General features: G+C 36.0%; 1 protein-coding gene across 3 annotated transcripts in view; it reads left to right on the plus strand.

Annotated features, from left to right (window-relative positions):
* STAG1 (STAG1 cohesin complex component) overlaps positions 1 to 20,003 on the plus strand; it is a 366,147-nt gene that overhangs the window by 257,455 nt on the left and 88,689 nt on the right. For all 3 annotated transcript variants that reach the window (XM_058552570.1, XM_058552581.1, XM_058552562.1), the window contains 4 exons: positions 797 to 895; positions 1,443 to 1,522; positions 7,878 to 7,985; positions 10,524 to 10,638. In XM_058552570.1, the coding sequence (XP_058408553.1) occupies positions 797 to 895; positions 1,443 to 1,522; positions 7,878 to 7,985; positions 10,524 to 10,638 (402 nt within the window). The remainder of the gene's footprint in view (positions 1 to 796; positions 896 to 1,442; positions 1,523 to 7,877; positions 7,986 to 10,523; positions 10,639 to 20,003) is intronic.

The raw sequence follows: 20,003 nt of genomic DNA on the forward strand, positions 1-20,003 counted from the left end.
AAAACTGAGTATCAGAGTGAGTAATATACTTGCTATCTCTCATGTAGCTAATAAGCTACAGAATTGGAAATAAAATCTAGTTTTGTCTGATTCCAGAACTTGAACTTCTAGTCTTACAACACGTTGCTTCTTTTTGAACATAGAAACTTCAGTCTTCTTTGAATCTTTTGAGAGAGTTGGCTAAATTTCTAGGTGATCCTGAATGTGCTTTGATCACCAACATCTACTCCAAGTTAATGACTTTATTAGAGATATTCCATGAGTAAATAGCAGCCCGAGGACACTTCACTCTATCATTTTGCCTCTGATTTAAACATTTGCTCTTTATTTGTTTTCCTAACTGTTCTTTCTGGAATAAAAAAGGCATCCAGTAAATATTTGTTAAATGAGTAAATAATAACTTTAATATGAAATTAGGCTTTTCTGCAGGATTATTCAGTAGCATAAAGGACATACTAACATACCCTTCTCTATTTAAAATCATAGGTTAAAAATTCTCTCAAGGTGCCACATATAACATGGGAAATACTCCATGTTGAATCAGAATTGATGCACATTTGAAAAAGTTGTAGCTTACTGTCAAGTAACGAAGGGGTTTTCAGTGCATTTTTAATTAAATATAAGTGCAATAGACTGTACAATAGCTCAGTTCCACCCTGTGTTGAATTACAATATGAAGTAAATGGAATGGTTAAGCTGAAAATTACTTTAGTCTTCATATAGACTTGAAAATCTTTTCAACCTTTGTGGCATGGAATTGATCACATCTCTTGTGGTTTTATTCGTATTTCTGCAGCAAGGAGAAGTCAGGCTGAAGTGTTTGAAAGCTCTACAAAGTTTATATACCAATAGAGAATTATTCCCCAAATTGGAGCTGTTCACAAACCGATTCAAGGTAAGCGTCAAGAATGCTTAGCTTACTGTATTTTTCACTTTAAAAATGCTAGTTATAGGGGCCAGCCTGGTGGTGTGGTGGGTAAGTTCGTGCCCTCCACTTCGGCGGCCTGGGGTTCACTGGTTCAGATCCCGGGCGTGGACCTGTGCACCACTCATTAAGCTATATTAAATAGATGAATGGATCTCTGCTTTGCAGAAGATATTACCACTCTGAGTTCTTATTTATTGCCTTTGACAGAAGGTTCTCCTGCTTAAAATAAGACTTTGTTTATATACAGCTTTTTGTGATTATATTAATTTTGCAAGTTAAGGTTACTTTGTCTCAGTGTTAGAGAATGCCAATTGATGAGACAGATTGTAGATTATCAACATTTATGCTAGTGCTTCCTTTGTATGACTAGGACTATGATGATACAGTTTCAAGGGTAAACCTTTTCATTTAATCTATCCTTAGTCTTGCATGTACTCCCCAAAATACATTACTTTAGATCTCTCCCAACTTATTTTCTGCTCCAGGTTGGTTTGATTTGTAACTTTTTTTTCAGGATCGCATTGTTTCAATGACACTTGATAAGGAATATGATGTTGCTGTGGAAGCTATTCGATTGGTTACTCTGATACTTCAGTAAGTGTAGTATTTGTTAATATTTTAATTTAATCTGTTGATATTTTAATGTCTTTTTCTCAGCATTATTGATATACGTCACATATATAACCCTAATATATATTCTTATCACTTTAGGTTCTACTTTTACCTTTTAAGGTTAGGCTTGAAAAAAAAATGTTCTCTGGGGCCGGCCCGGTGGCGTAGTGGTTAAGTGCGCACACTCTGCTTCAGTGGCCCAAGGGTTCACAGGTTCAGATCCCGGGCGCGCACTGACGCACCACTTGTCAAGCCATGCTGTGGCGGTGTCCCATGTAAAGTACAGGAAGATGGGCACAGGTGTTAGCCCAGGGCCAGTCTTCCTCAGCAGAAAGAGGAGGATTGGCATCAGATGTTAGCTCAGGGCTGGTCTTCCTCACACACACAAAAAAAGTTTTTTGTTTTTCTCTCTTTTTGTTTTTATTTTGACTGTTGTGTTTCCTCCAAATAAAAGTTCTTTTATGCAGTCCAGAGGAAATATCAGTGAAGAAACATGCTTTTCAGTTTAAAAAAGAGAGAGAGAGAAGGTTTCGAAAGAGATAGCATTTTCAAATAGGCTTCTTTAGAATGGTATAGAAGTAGGAGAAAGGAAATAAGGCATTTAAATTATGTCATTAATATGATAGAGATTTATAAATAGTGATAGTAAGTTTTATCGATAGAGCTTTGACTAAAAACTAGGAAGAATCTGTGTGAGAGAATGTAGATGCTAGCAAAGTCATTACAAATCCTCCCCTCCCTTCTTTGTGATGCCACATCCATCATGTACTAAATATCATCTTTGCCAGGACCTGTTGTTTTGATGTCTTTTTACCACTTTTTGCTTTAGTACTTTACTCTTTCTTATTGTAGCTTTAGAATATACTGTATGTTATATGTTATAAGTATGGCCTTCTCTTATTGGGTGGTTCCTTCTTCTTTAACTTTTATTTTTAAATCCACTTAGCTACTTGTGGATTTTTTTTCTATATGAATTTTTAAAGTATGTTTGTCTTGTTCCTCCAGAACTTTGGCTGAGATTTTAAATATTAGAACTGCATTTAATTTTATGGTAAATTTAGGAGAGAATGGAATTCTTTACAATTATGTATTATTTATGCATGAAAATGATGCATTTCCTTATTCAAATCTCATTGGGTCTTTTATATAAGGTTTAAATTTTTTCATAGAGGTATTTACATTATTTATTAGGTTAATTGTTAAATATTTTATCGTTTTATTGTTATGTGGTTTGTATTTAGTGTTTTCATTGCTGAGGCAGAGAAACTATTAATTTTTATGTTGGTCTTATATGTGCAACCTATTAGAACTCTTGTGCATTCTGATGGTTTGTTGATTCTATGGGTTTACTATGTAGATTGTATCATCTGCAAACAATTTCAGTTTTATCTCCTGCATTCCTAACTTTAAAACTTTTGTTTCATTCTCTTGTCTAATTGTATTAGCCAGGACTTCTAGCACTATAAAAGTATCACTGATGGTGGATTTTTTTTTTTGTCTTTATAAGGCATCTAGAGTTCTTTGTTTCTGTGATTTCTGAGATGGATTTTTGATACATGATGAAGAGCTTCTTTGTATTCTGAGTTTTCTGGAATTTTCCTTTCATACCTTGATGAGCCTGAATCAAATTGATAGATTTGTCTCATGGCAAACCACCCTTGCATTTCTAGAATAAATCCTATTTGAACATGATATATTTGGTTTTACTGTATTTTGCTTAAATACAGTGTTATATTTAATATCTTATTTAGGATTTTCACATCTGTGCTTCATGTGTAAATTTGACATTTTTTTTCTTGTCCATTATCCAACTTCGAAATCAAGGTTATAATCTCTTTATGAAATACCTTCAGTAGTCTCTCACCTTTTTTGTGTTTTGAAACAAATTTTTCTAGGACAGAGATTAGTTCTTCCTTGAGACTGTGAGAGAATTCTCTTGTTAAAGCCGTATCAGTTTTGAGTTTCTTTTGAGGAAAAGTTCTTTGATTACCATTTCTGCTTATTCAGTGGTTATCTATCTAAATTAACTTTTGTTTCTTCTTGTGCTCATTTTGGCTTTTTGTAAATTTTTTTAATATATCAATTTCATCACAGTTTTCAAATTTATTATTTTATAGTTCATATTTTTATTACTTCATAAAACTCTATTTCTCTTGTTAGTTCCTCCTTTTCATCCTCTATTTCATCTGTGTCCTCTTTTTCTTGATCAGTCATGCCAGAGATTTGTCCATCTTAGTATTTTCAAAGAACTAGCTTCTTTGGCTCATTTGTTTCTTGCTTTTTAATAGTTAAATTTAAAGTAATAAAAATACCTTTAAGTACTACTTATTTTACTGGTCTTCTAAAAAATTAGGCATACAGTATTTTCATAGACATTCAATGATAAATATTTTTATTACCTTCATGATTTTCAGTTTAAACATGGATTGTTCAGTAGTATGTTTTTGTTCTCCCCAGATATATCAGGTTTTTTTTAAACTGTCCTTTCTAATTTATTGTATTATTTGAGAATGTGTTCTGAGTGGTTTGGTCAATTTTCTAAATTTTCTCAGTGTGTTTAAAAACAACATATAGCTATGTTGTGTAGATAGTTATGTGTTTATATTCATTATTTTGAATTTATTTGCTGTGTCATTCAAAATGTGTATACCTTTGCTTATTTTTTATCTACTTGTTAAGAGGGATGTGTTGAAGTCTCCAATTACTGTTGTTGATGTGTCTTTCCTTATAAGTTGTTGCTTGGTATACTTCACAGTATACAGATCAGCAGATGTGTTCATGATTTGTACACCTTCTTTTTGTTTTGTTTTGTTTTGTTTTTGTGAGGAAGATCAGCCCTGAGCTAACATCCGTGCTAATCCTCCTCTTTTTGCTGAGGAAGACCAGCTCTGAGCTAACATCTGTTGCCAGTCCTCCTCCTCTTTTTTTCCCCCAAAGCCCCAGTAGATAGCTGTATGTCATAGTTGCTCATCCTTCTGGTTGCTGTATGTGGGACGCGGCCTCAGCATAGCCGGAGAAGCGGTGCATCAGTGCGTGCCAGGGATCCGAACCCAGCCGCCAGTAGGGGAGCACGCGCACTCAACCGCTAAGCCACGGGGCTGGCCCTGTACACCTTCTAATAGTATTCATTTTATCCTTACATACCATTCTTCCTTGTTGTTTATGAAGAGTTTTTTTCTGTTCAAATCTGTTTTAAAATATTAGGCCCCTAGTTATATTTTTCTTGTAAATTTCACGAGCTTATCAATATCTTTCCCTTGAACAAAAAAGTACCCTGACATTCCACCCACCCATCTGTTTCATTGGAATCATCTAGAGTTTAAGATCTGTATTGTTAAGGATATACTTTTTTTTTTTTTTTTGCTTCCTTGTTCATTTAGATTCAATACTTGCTGAGTTAGACAGGAGTAAACTTTCCTTTGATATTTTTTTCCCCCTTATTTCCAGGGAAGACTAATTATCTCATAGATGCCTCCAAGATTATCTTTTCCTGCTAATTTACTTCCTTAAAGAGTGTTTTCAAACCACCTGAGACCTTGTTTGGCTAAAAAATCCTGCTTTCATCATGAATTTAGAAAATGGTGTGGCTGGTTTTAAAAGTCTATTTTTAAGGTTCATTTCTGCATTTTCATAGGAGGAAATAAGGGTAGAACGTGTCTTATTTAAATGGTACAGTTATGGCCCTCCAGCTGTATCAGATGTTCTAATTCATTAGGTACATTGGTCTTTTTGTGGATTTCTCAGAGAGCTCTCCCCACTTCTAGGTATTTGTGACTATAGTTCCCAGAGTGGACAGTGCCTCCCTGGCTATTTGCTTTATGACTCAGCCCCTGGCTTTCAGGTTTCTTCTTTTGGAGTTGTTTGCTCTATGAGTAGTCTTGTTGGGCAAAGTCTTTTAAAACTATTCAGGCTAGCTCCCTTTAAGTATTCCATATTTGGCCTACAGGAAAATGGACCTTTTTTTTTTTTTTTTTTTTTGTGAGGAGGACCAGCCCTGAGCTAACATCCAATGCCAATCCTCCTCTTTTTTTGCTGAGGAAGACTGGCCCTGGGCTAACATCCATGCCCATCTTCCTCCACTTTATATGGGACGCCGCCACAGCATGGCTTAACAAGTGGTGCGTCGGTGCACACCCGGGATCCGAACCGGCGAACCCTGGGCCGCCACAGCGGAACGTGTGCACTTAACCGCTTGCGCCACCGGGCCGGCCCCAAAATGGACCATTTTTGAATGAATGAAGTACGACTCACTCCCCTTGTAGTCCTCTCTTCTTAATCTACCTCCATAGGTTGCTCTAGTCAGCTTTTCACATTAGGACTTTTTTAAGCCCTGCACCAAGTACTATTTCCTAAACCTCTTCATAATTGTAAGGAATGTTTATAAAGTTTTCATAGTGGTTCTCGGAAACTTTGTGCTCCACTTTGGCTTGGGGAGGCCGTTTCAGAGTACCACAGCACTCTGACATCTTTCTCTTGAAACAAATCCTCTCTACCCATTGTATTGCTCAATCTCCTAATTTTTATTTATTTATTATTTTGGTCAGTAATGAGCTAAGGATCACAAAACCAGCTTCCACTTTCTTATAGCTTTTGCTTGAAATGATCTGGCCTTATTTTTCTTGGTTTGTGGAATCTCTACCAAAACTTTGCAAAACAACAGGTAAAGTCACATTTAACATGCTGTTATACTTCCTTTAAATCTTTTTTCTCTCCATCTGTTAATTCTCTTTTTGGTATAGATTATTTATTTTCCTTTCACTTATGAGCTTGGGTTCCTGAGATGTCTTGTTAAATTTTCTGTGAGTTTAACTTTCTCTTGAGGGTGTTAGCTAATTGAGCTAATGATATATAATTGGATAAAGGGGTTAAAACTTAGGCCTTAGCCTTGTGCCCCTCCTTATAATTTAGGGGTATAAGTTGAGCATGAGCAGAGACAATTGTGCTACAGGACAGAAAGCCTGTGTTTATAATTTGTAAATCCTCCCTGGCAGTCTTAAAAACTCTCCTTCATTTGTAATCTCATAACTCTCAGTATATGGAAGGGATATACAGGGAGAGTTAATTCATGAGCTAGCCAGTTTGCCTATACCTATTGTTAATTTCCCACTGCTTATTGGTTCCATCACAAGCCTATTATAACCCACTCACACTACGCTGGCTACTATTTTTGCTTCACAGAATTAGAACAGGCATTGTTGAGAGGGAAAAAAGTATAGTTCAAAAAATGCTTCTATCTTATCTTCCATCTTTGATATCCAGCTCTTTTTCATTCAGAACTAAATAGTTTCTCCCTTATACTGTGATGCAACCACCTTGTGCTGCTGCAAAGGTCACTCTAATTTTATGTTTATTTGACAGATCCCTTAACCTCCTCCTAGCTTCTGAGGCATCTCCTAGATTAAATTCTGGGGATTGAGTTTATACCCTTACATCTTGTGAAGAATCTTGACAGCGCAAGAATTCTATACTTCATTTAGTTGTCATTAATCTATAATCATATCATAGACATTTTTAAGCATGTTAATAGTCAGGAAACAGATGTTCCTTTTTTGGAAAAAAAAAATACTTAAAGACACATTCCAACAAACTAAGAAATGGCTCAAACTTTAATACATGAATGGAAAGGTGGGAAATTTGTGTTTAGTAAAGGAATAGTTGTGACTACCGAATCCATTTTATGTAGAAAGAATACTAAATACTATTGTATATGGTGATAAAATATAGTTTAAAATAGATAATTCTAGAAAGAAGAGTTATATAGCATAATAATAATTTAACTCTACGAAATAGGGACAAATATATTCGCAGTGCCTGTCAACAAAAATCTTATGCACATTTAAAGAACTTGAACTAATTTGAGCTAATATATTTCCCAAGGTATTAATAGTCATTGTCTATGGGTGTGTGGAGGAAGAACTGTGGACATTTTATTTTCCTGTTTTATCTATTTTTTATAATCATTAAATGTCTTTTTTAATTAAAGAGGAAAATTTATTTCAAAGTAGGGTTGAAAAGAGATGAAAATCTGGGCCAGCCTCAGTGGACTAGTGGTTAAGTTCAGCACACTCTGCTTTGACGGCCCGGGGTTTGGTTCCCAGGCGCGGACCTGCACTGCTCGTCTGTCAGTGGCCATACTCTGGCAGCGTCTTACATACAAAAAGAGGAAAATTGGCAATGGCTAGTGGCTCAGGCGAATCTTCCTCAGCAAAAGAAAAAAGGATGAAAATAAAATCAATATGCCTTGAGCTTTTATAATGAACTTTACAAAATGTAAATAAAGGTAGAACTGAAAGTAAACATTCGTTTTGGCTCAGATGTTACTTTCTGAATTTTTCAGTGGAAGTGAAGAAGCTCTTTCCAATGAAGACTGTGAAAATGTTTACCACTTGGTGTACTCAGCACATCGCCCTGTTGCTGTGGCAGCTGGAGAATTCCTTCACAAAAAGTAAGTTAATTATCTTTGAAACTAGGTTCCACACTTGTATTTTGTTTTGTCGTTGTTTTAGAGTTAATGGAAGAGAGTAATCGTGACTGAAAACAGTGTTAGAAGTGGCCATTTCAAATTCTGGGGGCTATAATATCCTCACAGCCTATATGTACATCATGAGTCACAGCCCTGAGAATGATGTCCCTTGTGACATATCTTTTTCCCCAAAATCTAAAAGGCTGGTTCTCAGCTAGGAGTGCGAGTGGAGATTGGGAAAGTGCATGAAGTTTATAAAATCTTCTTGAGGTAAATTTGTAATCTAAAATCACCTTCAAAATCCCTCCCAACTTTTCATATTTTTTTTTTCGTTCTTTCTGTTGAGGTAAGGATTATTTTAATCTGTAATCCATAGTGATTCTGAAAATTATGTATACAGTTGCAGTTTAAATAAAGCAACACCTCATCTGTTTTTTTGACAAAGCATAGAGCTAATGAGAGTTTATGAATGTGTAATTAAACATTCTTATGAAATATATATATATAGTGTGTGTGTGTATGAGGAAGATTAGCCCTGAGCTAACATCCATTGCCAATCCTCCTCTTTTTGCCAAGGAAGATTGACCCCAGGCTAAAATCTGCGCCCATCCTCGTCTACCTTATATGTGGGATGCCTCTCACAACATAAGCAGTGCCTAGCTCCGTGCTCGGGATCCGAACCCTCAAACCCTGGGCCGCCAAAACGGAGCGCACGAACTCAACCACTATGCCACCAGTCCGGCCTCTGAAATATATTTTTGATCATGGTCCACTGTCCTATAATTTATTAGTAGATTAATTCATTCTTAAAATATAAACACATTCTTGTGTGTGATATGTTTTGCTTTGTTTTTGTTTTTTTCTTCATAGATTTAACTTAGCGACTTTGATCATTGGCAGCTGAACCCGGAAGTCCATTACTTCCGTAATGTACTAATTTGTGATTATGCTAAGCACAGATGTAAATCATGCACTGGGCAACTGTTGTGCATGGGTGATTAACTTTGATAATGAGCAGGCTTGGCCCTCCATCCAGCATCTGCATCCCAGTGCTGCAACAACAAACTGTTCTTTACTCCGTGGTACCTCTCAAAGTGGGAAAAGTTGTTTCTATGTGAAAAATCTTTAAGAAGGAAGCTGGCTACTAGTGCATGCTAGTAATGAAAGTGAGGAAGAAAGTCAAGATTTTCAGGCATGACTTTTAAAATAGTATATTGAATTTGCCAGTGACTCTGACATCTATGGCTAATAGAGTAGTACTATTTTCATATTTATCTTGAGGTGTCATAAATTTCAAGAGTGTACTGTAGTCTTAACTTCCCTTCCTTTTCCAGGACTATTATATTCTAGTTAGTCTCTATTCTCTACTTAACTTTCCAGAAAACATTGTGTTTATAGAAAGAATTTATTGCTTTTATAGTTTCAAAGAAAAAATAGACTAAAAAGGTTGGTTCTCTTTAGAATAGAGGCCATAAACTGGCTGCAGGTGAGTCAGAAAGAGCCCTTGGATATATTTGATTTTATCTGTATTGTATTTTTCTGTTTGAAATACTTGCTAAAAATTTTTAAATTGGAATAAAAATCCACAACTATAAGCCTCCATTATTTCTTATTTCTTTGTAAAAATGAAACCAATTCCTATGTAAATGAGAGCTTCACTCACTGAGCTTATTTTATGCCCCTGCCCTGGAGATAGTCACAGTTTCAGAACTTTTGATTCCTAATGATCTCTTTGAGCATTCTCCCACCATGTAACATTGTGGTCTTTTAAAATCTTAACAAGCGAGCTATAGAGTATCCCCAGGAATTGCATGATTAAGTTTTTAAAAAATAAATGCATGCGTGTGCATACATACGTAGTCTATTTTGTAGTCTAGTTTGTAAGCTACACACAAGCTTAACCAGGCATCCAAAAAATACTAAAACGTATCTGAAATGAATATTTTAATATTAGAAAAATTAAGCTAATTCTTTAGTACCTTATATTTATATTATATACAGTGAATGCGATTATCCAAATTTGTACATTTCAGTTATAAAGGACCCTCACATTTTCCATTTCTTCCCCCCTCCAAAAGCCACCCAAATAAACACAACTTTCTCCTAAACCAGTCTGATAGCTATGCAGATATACCTTCAAGATAATACTCTAGTCTTCTCCCCCTGCCATATATTTCCCCCCGGACACCGCAAATGATATTTAACTTCTCTGTACTCATTTTCTGCTTGAGTTTGGTTTATTTTTGTGTCCCATGAGATTATTATTATTTTATTATTAAAAGAAAAGAAATTTTCTTTTACACTTTATATATGATTGAACTGTATAAAACTATTCAGACCTATTTTTTTGACCTATAAAAACATCAGTTACATACTTGTGTTGAAATAAATCAGTAACCTGATCTCTGATGTTGTTTCTTTTTTTTTTTAAACACTGAAATAATTTGTGTAGTGAAGGAAAAGACTAAAATTCATATCCATGTAAATTTGTAATGTTCTTATTTTATTACTTGTTTCCAGGCTGTTTAGCAGACATGACCCACAAGCAGAAGAAGCATTAGCAAAGAGGAGGGGAAGGAACAGTCCAAATGGAAACCTCATTAGGATGCTGGTTCTTTTCTTTCTTGAAAGTGAGGTAAATTTTTAACGTAACTCTTTATTTTGCTTTTTGTATTAGATTACATATTAAATAAAATTGTCATTTAGTTCATTGTAATTGATATTTTTCAATCAAAGAAAACAAGCCTGTTTCTTAAAAATTGCCTTCATGGATTGCCTGATTATGGAATCAGGACAGTGCCTTTCGTGGGAGTATATATGCAGGTGTGGATCAACACTGAATATAGACTAGCAATTTTTAAATTTTTGCAGTATTGCAGTACTGCATACTTTTTATTTTTCTGAGGAAGATTGGCCCTGAGCTATTCTGTTGCCAATCCTCCTCCTTTTTTCCATTTTTCTTCCCAAAGCCCCAGTAGACAGTTGTATGTCATAGTTGTACATCCTTCTAGTTGCTCTTTGTGGGACACTGCCTCAGCATGGCCTGATGAGTGGTGCATAGGTCTGCGCCCAGGATCCGAACCAGTGAACCCCAGGCTGCCGAAGCAGAGGTTGCGAACCTAACTGCTACGCCACCGGGCCAGCCCCACTGCGTACTTTTTTGTGTTGTTGCTTTTTGTTTTTCTTGAATTTTTGACTATAGCTTTTAAATTACATTATTTAAACAGTTTGCGAAAAGTTGTCAAGCTGTTAAAACCATTAGTTCTATGTTATTTGAAAATTATATTAGTTAAGGAGGAAAAAATATATATAAATTAAAATGTTTTAATTAATAGTTGTACAAGCTTCATAGCAGTACTTCCATGTGAAATTTCCCTGTCAGTTATCACTTAAACAATTTTCTAATTAACATTTATAATATATTATCTATCAGAATCTGTGTACACAAGTGAACTTTGGTTTGCCCATTAAAGTGCTCTTTGATATTAGAACTGTATTTCCTACTACTGGTATGACATTGGAGGAATGGTGAACTAATCCTGAAGAGCCCCTGAATGGAAAAACTGCTTGGCTTAAAAATGAGTGGGAACAGAGTTGCAAAGAACATGGAGAAAATCTAGAAATCTAAGACTCTCAATTTTACTTGGGAAAAAATATTTTTGGTTTGTGTTGGAATTCTGGGAAGAAAAGAAACTTAAAAGATTCTAGAACTGCTCAAATTTGAAAGTGCTGGAGAAACTGTAGGAATGAGGACTAAAGAGACAAACAGGCAGCCTGTATAAAAATTAAAATCAGAGAGAAGTAAGAACTGAGTCAGTGGAATGAGTGGGTTTAGGGCAAAGTGGAGCAGAAAAGTGGCAAAGAAGTTGACGATAGTTTTAAGTGAATTGGCAATGAATAGAGAAAGAATAAAGTCAGAAACAAAGCAAGCTGGAGAGTGGCATTTAAGGATGTGTTTAAGAACGTATTTTAACTGTGTATACAAATTACATGGGGATCTTGTTAAAATGCCAGTTCTGATTCAGTAGCTCTGAGGTAGGGCCTGAGATGCTGCATTTCTAACAAGCTCCTTGATGTTTATGCTTCTGGTCTAGGGACCACGCTTTGCATAGTAAGGGTTTAAATCATTACTTTTTTAACAAAGCAAGTGTGGATATATTATGGAGTAAAATACAAAGTGCTTGTGAATGTTTAAGATAAAACACTAAATACTCAAGTAAATATCACACTTGTGATAGACCATTTCAAATTATACCCTTAGCCCCCTTAGGTTTTAGAGGAACGGGATAAAAAAGTATTATGCAACAATCAAGTACTGTATGAAAATTTGACTTCAATAGCAACAATTCAAAAATTGATAGGGATGAGATGCAAATAGTCTTTAAACTGTTTGCTGAAAAATTTAGGCAATATGATGATCAAGGCTAATTGAACTTGATTATTAACGGAAGGAAAACATTTTGGATCTCTGCAAGCCCAAGGACTTTTATTTTTGATATATTAAAAGGCACAAGTACTTAATTTTACACAGTTTCATCTTTTATTTAAAGCAGTAATTTGTAATGTGTATTACTGCTCTATTTTCAGATGGTATTACAGTAGTCCCCCCCCTTATCTGTGGTTTCACTTTTCTCAGTTTCAGTTACCCGCAGTCAACCACAGTCCAGAAATATTAAATGGAAAATTCCAGAAATAATAAATTTTAAATTTTGCAACATTCTGATTAGCATTATGAAATCTCATGCCGTCTCACCCGGTGCGTGAATCATCCCTTTGTCCAGTGTATCCACACTGTATATGCTACCTGCCCCTTAGTCACTTAGTAGCCATCTGGGTTATCAGATCAACTATCTCAGTATCACAGAGCTTGTGTTCAAGTAACTCTTATTTTACTTAATAATGGCCCCAAAGCGCAAGAGTAGGGATGCTTACAATTCACGGAAGCTAAAGAGAAGCTGTAAAGTGCTTCCTTTAAGTAAAAAGATGAAAATTCACCACTTAATAAGAAAAAAAATCACATGCTAAGGTTGCTAAGATCTACAGTAACTTTTTTTTTTTTTTTTTTTTTGGTGAGGAAGATCAGCCCTGAGCTAACATCTGCCAATCCTCCTCTTTTTTTGCTGAGGAAGACTGGCCCTGGGCTAACATCCATGCCCATCTTCCTCCACTTTATGTGGGACGCTGCCACAGCATGGCTTGCCAAGCAGTGCGTCCGTGCGTGCCCGGGATCTGAACCAGCGAACCCCGGGCCACCGCAGCAGAGCACACGCACTTAACCATTTGCGCTACCGGCGCGGCCCCTACAGTTCTTTTATTACAGTGTATTGTTATAATTGTTCTATTTTATTATTAGTTATTGTTGTTAATCTCTATTGTGCCTAACTTAAACTTTATTGTAGGTAGGTATGTATAGGGAAAAACACTATATATAGGATTCAGTACTATCTGCAGTTTCAGGCATCCACTGGGGTCTTAGAATGTATCCCCTGAGGATAAGGGGGAACTACTGTACTGTATTCCTGTGTTTGCTGCTGTTTACTAAAGTGTTACAAGAAAATTAAAATATATTTCCCAATTCTTGTCAGCTGCAAAAGCAACTGCAAATCATATTTAAAGGTTTCTCGTTGATTCATGATCATAATATTGGTCTTTATGGTCTCCTATGTTTCACAAGAAACATTCTTTGTTAAAATCTCTCTTCTTATCCTGTTACATTAGTGTACATCCATAGCTGAATGTTTATTAAAGCCATATTCTTATAGTATGGTGGGATTCTGATTGTGTCTTGTTCTGAATTCCTCTTTGTTTTATTGTAACACGTTAATTAGTAATATTTTAGTAATAGACTCATAAAAAGTTGAATTGAAAGAGACCTTAGAAATCATAAGCAGAATGAGTTCATCTTATGGATGAATTACCAATCAATTAACTAGGGTTAACTGAACTGATTATCATACTTTCTTTGTTTTACTAGGATGTTAAATAGTAGTAACATTTTAATAATAGAATTCTAAAATGTTGACTTGAAAGAGGCTTATAGTCCATGGAGTAGACTTCCTCTTTTATATATGAATTACAGGTGAAATAATGGAGATTAAAAGATCTGCCTAAACTAGTTGATTTTCTTTTCTTTTTGTACCAAAAAGTGACATTTTTAAGCCATCACAACCTTTATAGCAGTCATTGGTTTCAGGTGACGAAATACTTGGTATATTTTAGATGCATGCCAAATGGTAGGATGAATAGTACTTGAATGCAATGAGTCCAGATTCCCCTAAAGGTAGTGAGACCGTAGAATTTACTATACCAACTGTGATGCTTTTCAGAGGGACAAGGATGCTATTAATAATTATTCCAAAGCAATAAGCATAAGCCAGCACATTTCTGGACAATCTAGAGGTATGGTCACCCTCCTTCTCGGCGTATGGAATGTTGAGGCTAATTATGACAGTCATTTGGGACAGAAAGTTAACAGACATATTAGTGATATATCCCAGAAATCTGAGTGCTCACTCCTTGTGCATGAATAACTTTTTTTTTCTTGTTGTTTTTATATATTCTTCAAGATTCACCAATGACTGGCTCTGTTTCAGCAGAGAATAAAACCCAATATAGGAGTATTCAGAAATTTTAGACTAAATAACTTGGGATGATAACAATCATGCATCGCATAATGATGTTTCAGTCAACAACAGACCACCTATAGTGGTCCTGTAAGATTAGTACTGTATAGCCTAGGTGTGCAGTGTAGGATATGCCATCTAGGTTTGTGTAAATACACTCTTACAATGTTTGCACAATGACAAAATCATCTAACAACGCAGTTCTCAGAATGTATCCCTGTCGTTAAGCGACACATGACTGTATTTGCATTGTAAGTTATTTTTCATAAAAGGAATCAATGTAAGGTTCCGTTATACGGTGAACTCCTTTAGTGTATTTAACAGAGAAGTTAGCAGGTGGAGAAAACTGGAAGTAAAATATTGTGAGTAACCTTGAAGCCAATTAAAAATGAGTCAGAATGTGGCCAGAAAATTGTAATTAATGACACTAGGAAAATGAGATTCGTTGTCTTGTATGCAACCTTAGAGGAAATCCTATAAAAAATTATATTAGATATAGCAGGGTAAAATCCACCTAGATATAAATATATTATGTATAATTTTAATTTATATTTGTTATATATAATTTATAAATAAATTTTAATATAATTTTAATTATCCATTTTGCTATATAGCAGCTTTCTATCCATTAATGAGTTACCTTTTTTGTTCATCTGTTTCCTGAAGAGTACAAAGAATGCTTGTAGATATCTGATTTTCAGGCTATTTGTATAAAATTATGATACCACTGTTTTTATTTTTTATTCTGTGTGAGGAAGATCAGCCTTGAGCTAACACCCATGCCAGTCCTCCTCTTTTTGCTGAGGAAGACTGGCCCTGGGCTAACATCCGTGCCCATCTTCCTCCACTTTATATGGGACGCCGCCACAGCATGGCCTGACAAGCAGTGCATCAGTGCGCGCCTGGGATCCGAACCCAGGCCGCCAGCAGTGGAGCGCGCACACTTAACCACTACGCCACGGGCCGGCCCCGATACCACTGTTTTTCGAAAATTCATTTTTGTTTTATTTTTAGGGTTCCAGATCCTTTTTAAACCCAGAGTTTTTATAGCCATTGAGAATGCCTTAAGGCCTTACTTCTTAGAGCTTCGTCTTTCACTACCAGTAGAAGGTCCTTGGTATAAAGTGCCTGAAGGTGATTGTAACCTTCTTACCATTACTGGCCACGTTAGAATTTTTTTTCTCACACATGGATTTTCCTGGTATTCTTGTAGAGATTTGAGCCTAGCAAGTTATGTGGCCATAACAAATGCCTAAAGACAAAAAGACTGTGTCATAAACATTATGTCAAGCCAATTCCTGACTGACCATGTTAAACTGATTGTTGTTGCTAATCTTGGTGACTTTGAAATTTTTAATCAGAAAATGGGCCAGGACATTTTCTTGTCCTTCTGGTGTACACATTGAGTTTGAAACAACTGGTTATTGGTGTTAACAGAACGCAGACTACTAAGCCACCGCCTTATGGTCAGAGAGACAAGGAAATGGTCAAAGAAGTTAGCATCTACATTGAGAATATTGGCTACCGCACACAAAATATTTCTGGAACAACGACAACATGCCTGTGCTAAATTTTAATATGCCTTGGTTCAAGGCATGGAAAAGTCATCCTTAAAAATGCCAATGCTAATAGAATTACAGTCATCCCTCAGTATCCACTAGGGATTGGTTCCAGGACCCACCGCGGATACCAAAATCTAGTGATGCTCAAGTCCCTTGTGTAAAATGGCATAGTATTTGCATATTACCCATGCACATCCTCCCATGTACTTTGTCATCTCTAAATTACTTACAAAACCTAATGTAATATAAATGCTATGTAAATAGGTATTATACTGTATTGTTTAGAGAGTAACAACAAGGAAAAAAAATCTGTACATGTTCAGTACAGATGCAACCGTCGTAGACCTTTTGATCCATGGTTGGTTGAGTCCATAGATGTGGAACACGCAGATACGGAGGGCCGACTGTATACTACCTTGAGTCTCAAAATGTGCCAGCAGCTCATCCAACTGAAAACCTCATGCTAAATAACTCAAGATGAAAGAGATATGACTAGCTCACCAGAACAGTGAGGAATTTGTGGAAGCCATAAAGTAATTGACTGTGAATTCCATTATAGTTAAGTAACCCATTGCCCCATTTGAGGCAAAAATAGGGGGAAAAAATTGAGGTTTTATGGTAGAAGTCTGAAATACATTAAAGATCAGCAGAAGCTGATGAATGAAGTAAGCTATAGATAGTAATTAAGGGGATGTTGTTTAGCTGAGCTTAGTCCTCCCTTTAGAAATGTTGGCCCAGGCATTTGGGATGTGGACATTGGTCTGAGAAGCAAAGTAGTGAATGAATGCCCCAGATAATTTATGGCCACCAAGAGGGAAGGGAACTTTTGCGTTCAAAAGACAAATTGCAGCCTGGCCCAGTGGCATAGTGGTTAAGTTTGAGTGCTCCTTTTTGGCAGCCTGGGGTTCGCGGGTTCCAATCCCAGGCGTGGACTTATGCACCGCTTATCGAGCCATGCTGTGGCAGGTGTCCCACATATAAAATAGAGGAAGATGGGCACAGATGTTAGCTCAGGGCCAGTCTTCGTCAGCAAAAAGAGGAGGATTGGCAACGGATGTTAGCTCAGGGCTAATCTTCCTCACCAAAAAAAAAACAAGAAAGGGATTCTAGCTATTGGTATCATTGAGTCTAGACTCATTAACATATATGAACTGGCAACCAGGAAACACTGAAACTCAAAAAAAATCAATACCATGAAAAAGAAGCACAGAACCCAACATATTGATGAAATTTTTTGATTAATACCCCCAGATATAGGAAGAAGCTTTTATGAAAGAGGAATGAGGATTCTTAGAAGTTAAAAACATGATTTGCAAAATTTGAGGGTGAAGCACATCATTAAATGGCCTGAATGGACACAACCAAAGATTGGCTATAGTTTCAACCAAGTAATTTTTCCAGAAAATAATGCAATAGAAGAAAGAAATGAAAGGTTTGAGAGAGAAATTAAGAGACAGGGAGTACAGATTAAGAATATTTATTATATCATCTAGTAGGAGCTCTGTAAAGAGAACAGAGAGAATGGAGAGAAGGAACTAATCTAAAGACATTCAGTTAGAATGTTTCCTATCCATGCACCCTATATGCAAAGTGTTACCTGAGGATGTTTTCTAGCAAAATGAAAAATGGATACAATAAAAGGAAAACAAGGAATATAAGAAACATTGGTGAGCAAATAAATCTGAAAAAACTTAGAACTAAGCCTAAATAATATGGTCACGAAGCTTAAAGGCAAATATCTAAAAATTATTCTTAAAATGTAGAGGTATAATGTTCAGTAAACGAAGAGAAGTAAATAAATGTGCTCAGAGTCTTGGTGATGGAAAAATATAAGTTAGGAAATAAAACTCTGAAGGAAGTTAGAGATACAGATACAACAAGAAAATGTTATCCGTAGAACACTGGGAATCAGTTGCCAGGAATATTTCCAATATCAGTAATCTCAATAAATGTAAATGAATTAACATGCTTTATTAAAAGGCACGTTGTCATTTAGGGTTGAAATAAAGAAATTTAAATGTTGTTTACAAACACATCTTAATCGAAATAACCCAGGAAATTTACAGATAAACACAGGAATTAAACTGGATAAAGGCTGGATATAATTAACAAATGCTTACAAAAAGCTAAAGGGACAATGTCATATAAGATAAACCAGAATTGAGGACCAAAAGCATTAAGAGGGACAGAGAAGGGGATATTTTATATGTATAGGAGATATAATCCACCAAAAATGTAATTGTGAATGTCTTTGTACCTATTCTACAGACACACTTAAACATGTATACGTGGTTAGGCATAAAAGCAAATTTATTCAACATAGGTTTTTTTTTGTTTTTGTGGTGAAATATACATAACAAAATTTACTCATTTGAACTATTTTTTAACTGCACAGTTCATTGGCATTAAGTGCATTCACATAGCTGTGCAACCATCACTGTCATTCACTGTTGGAAAGATGTTACTGGTGGTCTAGTAATAGTTTCCTAGGATATGTAAATTTGGAAAGTTTGAAGATGTTTTGCTGCAAATCTTTGCCCCTCTTGTTTCCAAGCAGAGATGCTAATCGATATTATCTACTCTAGCTTTGACAGAAATCATTGGGAGACTGTATGTGGGTTGTGAGTGGGTGTGTGGGTGTGGTTTTCCTGAGGCATTTCAGGAGCCAGAATGTGAGGTTTGAAATGCAGTAGAAATGAAGTATAGAATTAAGGAGGTCAAATGAGGCACAGCTTTAAATAAGTCAACACACTGAACTTAAGAATAATGATAGAATTAGGAGTGAGGAAGAAAACCAGTTCACATGCCAAATATGCCAAGACATCAGCAGACAACCAGTAGGTCTAGAAGGTGACTTGCATACATTTTTGAGCCACTACTCGTGATGAGAAAACCATTTTCTCATCACAAGTACAAGCACAGATTACTGAAATAAGAGTTATATGAGGAGCCAGCCCAGTGTTGTAGTGGTTAAGTTTGCACACTCCGCTTCGGCAGCCCTGGGTTCGCGGGTTCGGTGGTTTGGATCCTGCACGCAGACCTACACACCACTCATCAGCCATGCTGTGGCAGCATCCCATATACAAAATAGAGGAAGATTGGCACAGATGTTAGCTCAGGGACAATCTTCCTCAAGCAAAAAGAGGAAGATTGGCAACAGATGTTAGCTCAGGGTCAGTCTTCCTCACACACAAAAAAAAAGAGTTATATGAAATAGTACTTACTTTTCCATGTGCTATACACTCTTTTTTACTATGTTTCGTTTTTTGAAACTTTGGTCTCAATGCATTAAATTGGTTTAACAACCAGTGAATGGGTTGCAATCTATAGTTTGAAAAACACTGATCTAGAAAGTGGTTTAGCTCGATGTTATGAGCCTCAAAGGTGGAAGAACTTGTATACAAGAGTGGAGAAGTTAATTGTAAGTAGGAGAAAAAGAACAATACCAACACCTTCTCTACTTACCTTCCCCAAAGAGCTTATTGGAGTGGGTGTGGGGTGAGATAGGGAATGCACTGAGTTAAATGGAAATGAGAGTAGAAAAGAGGAGAGATGGAATAAGTTAACATTTTGACCTTGACCAAGATGTAAAGTAAGTAAGGCTGGTACCAAAGTTTCAAATGGAATTCTGAGAGAAAGTATTGATTTCCTTAAAAAAAAAAAAGATTGTTACAAAGAGACAAACCAAGAGTAGTGTAAAGTGAACTAGATCCAGTTTATAATTTCGAGAATTCTGTTAACTAGTTAAACTCTGTTTCCTCATCTATAAATGATGCCATTGGTCTTAACCTTACCACTATAAAAAGAATTTTTTT

This window comes from Diceros bicornis, chromosome 2 (genome assembly GCF_020826845.1).
Source record: "Diceros bicornis minor isolate mBicDic1 chromosome 2, mDicBic1.mat.cur, whole genome shotgun sequence".
NCBI lineage: Eukaryota > Metazoa > Chordata > Mammalia > Perissodactyla > Rhinocerotidae > Diceros > Diceros bicornis.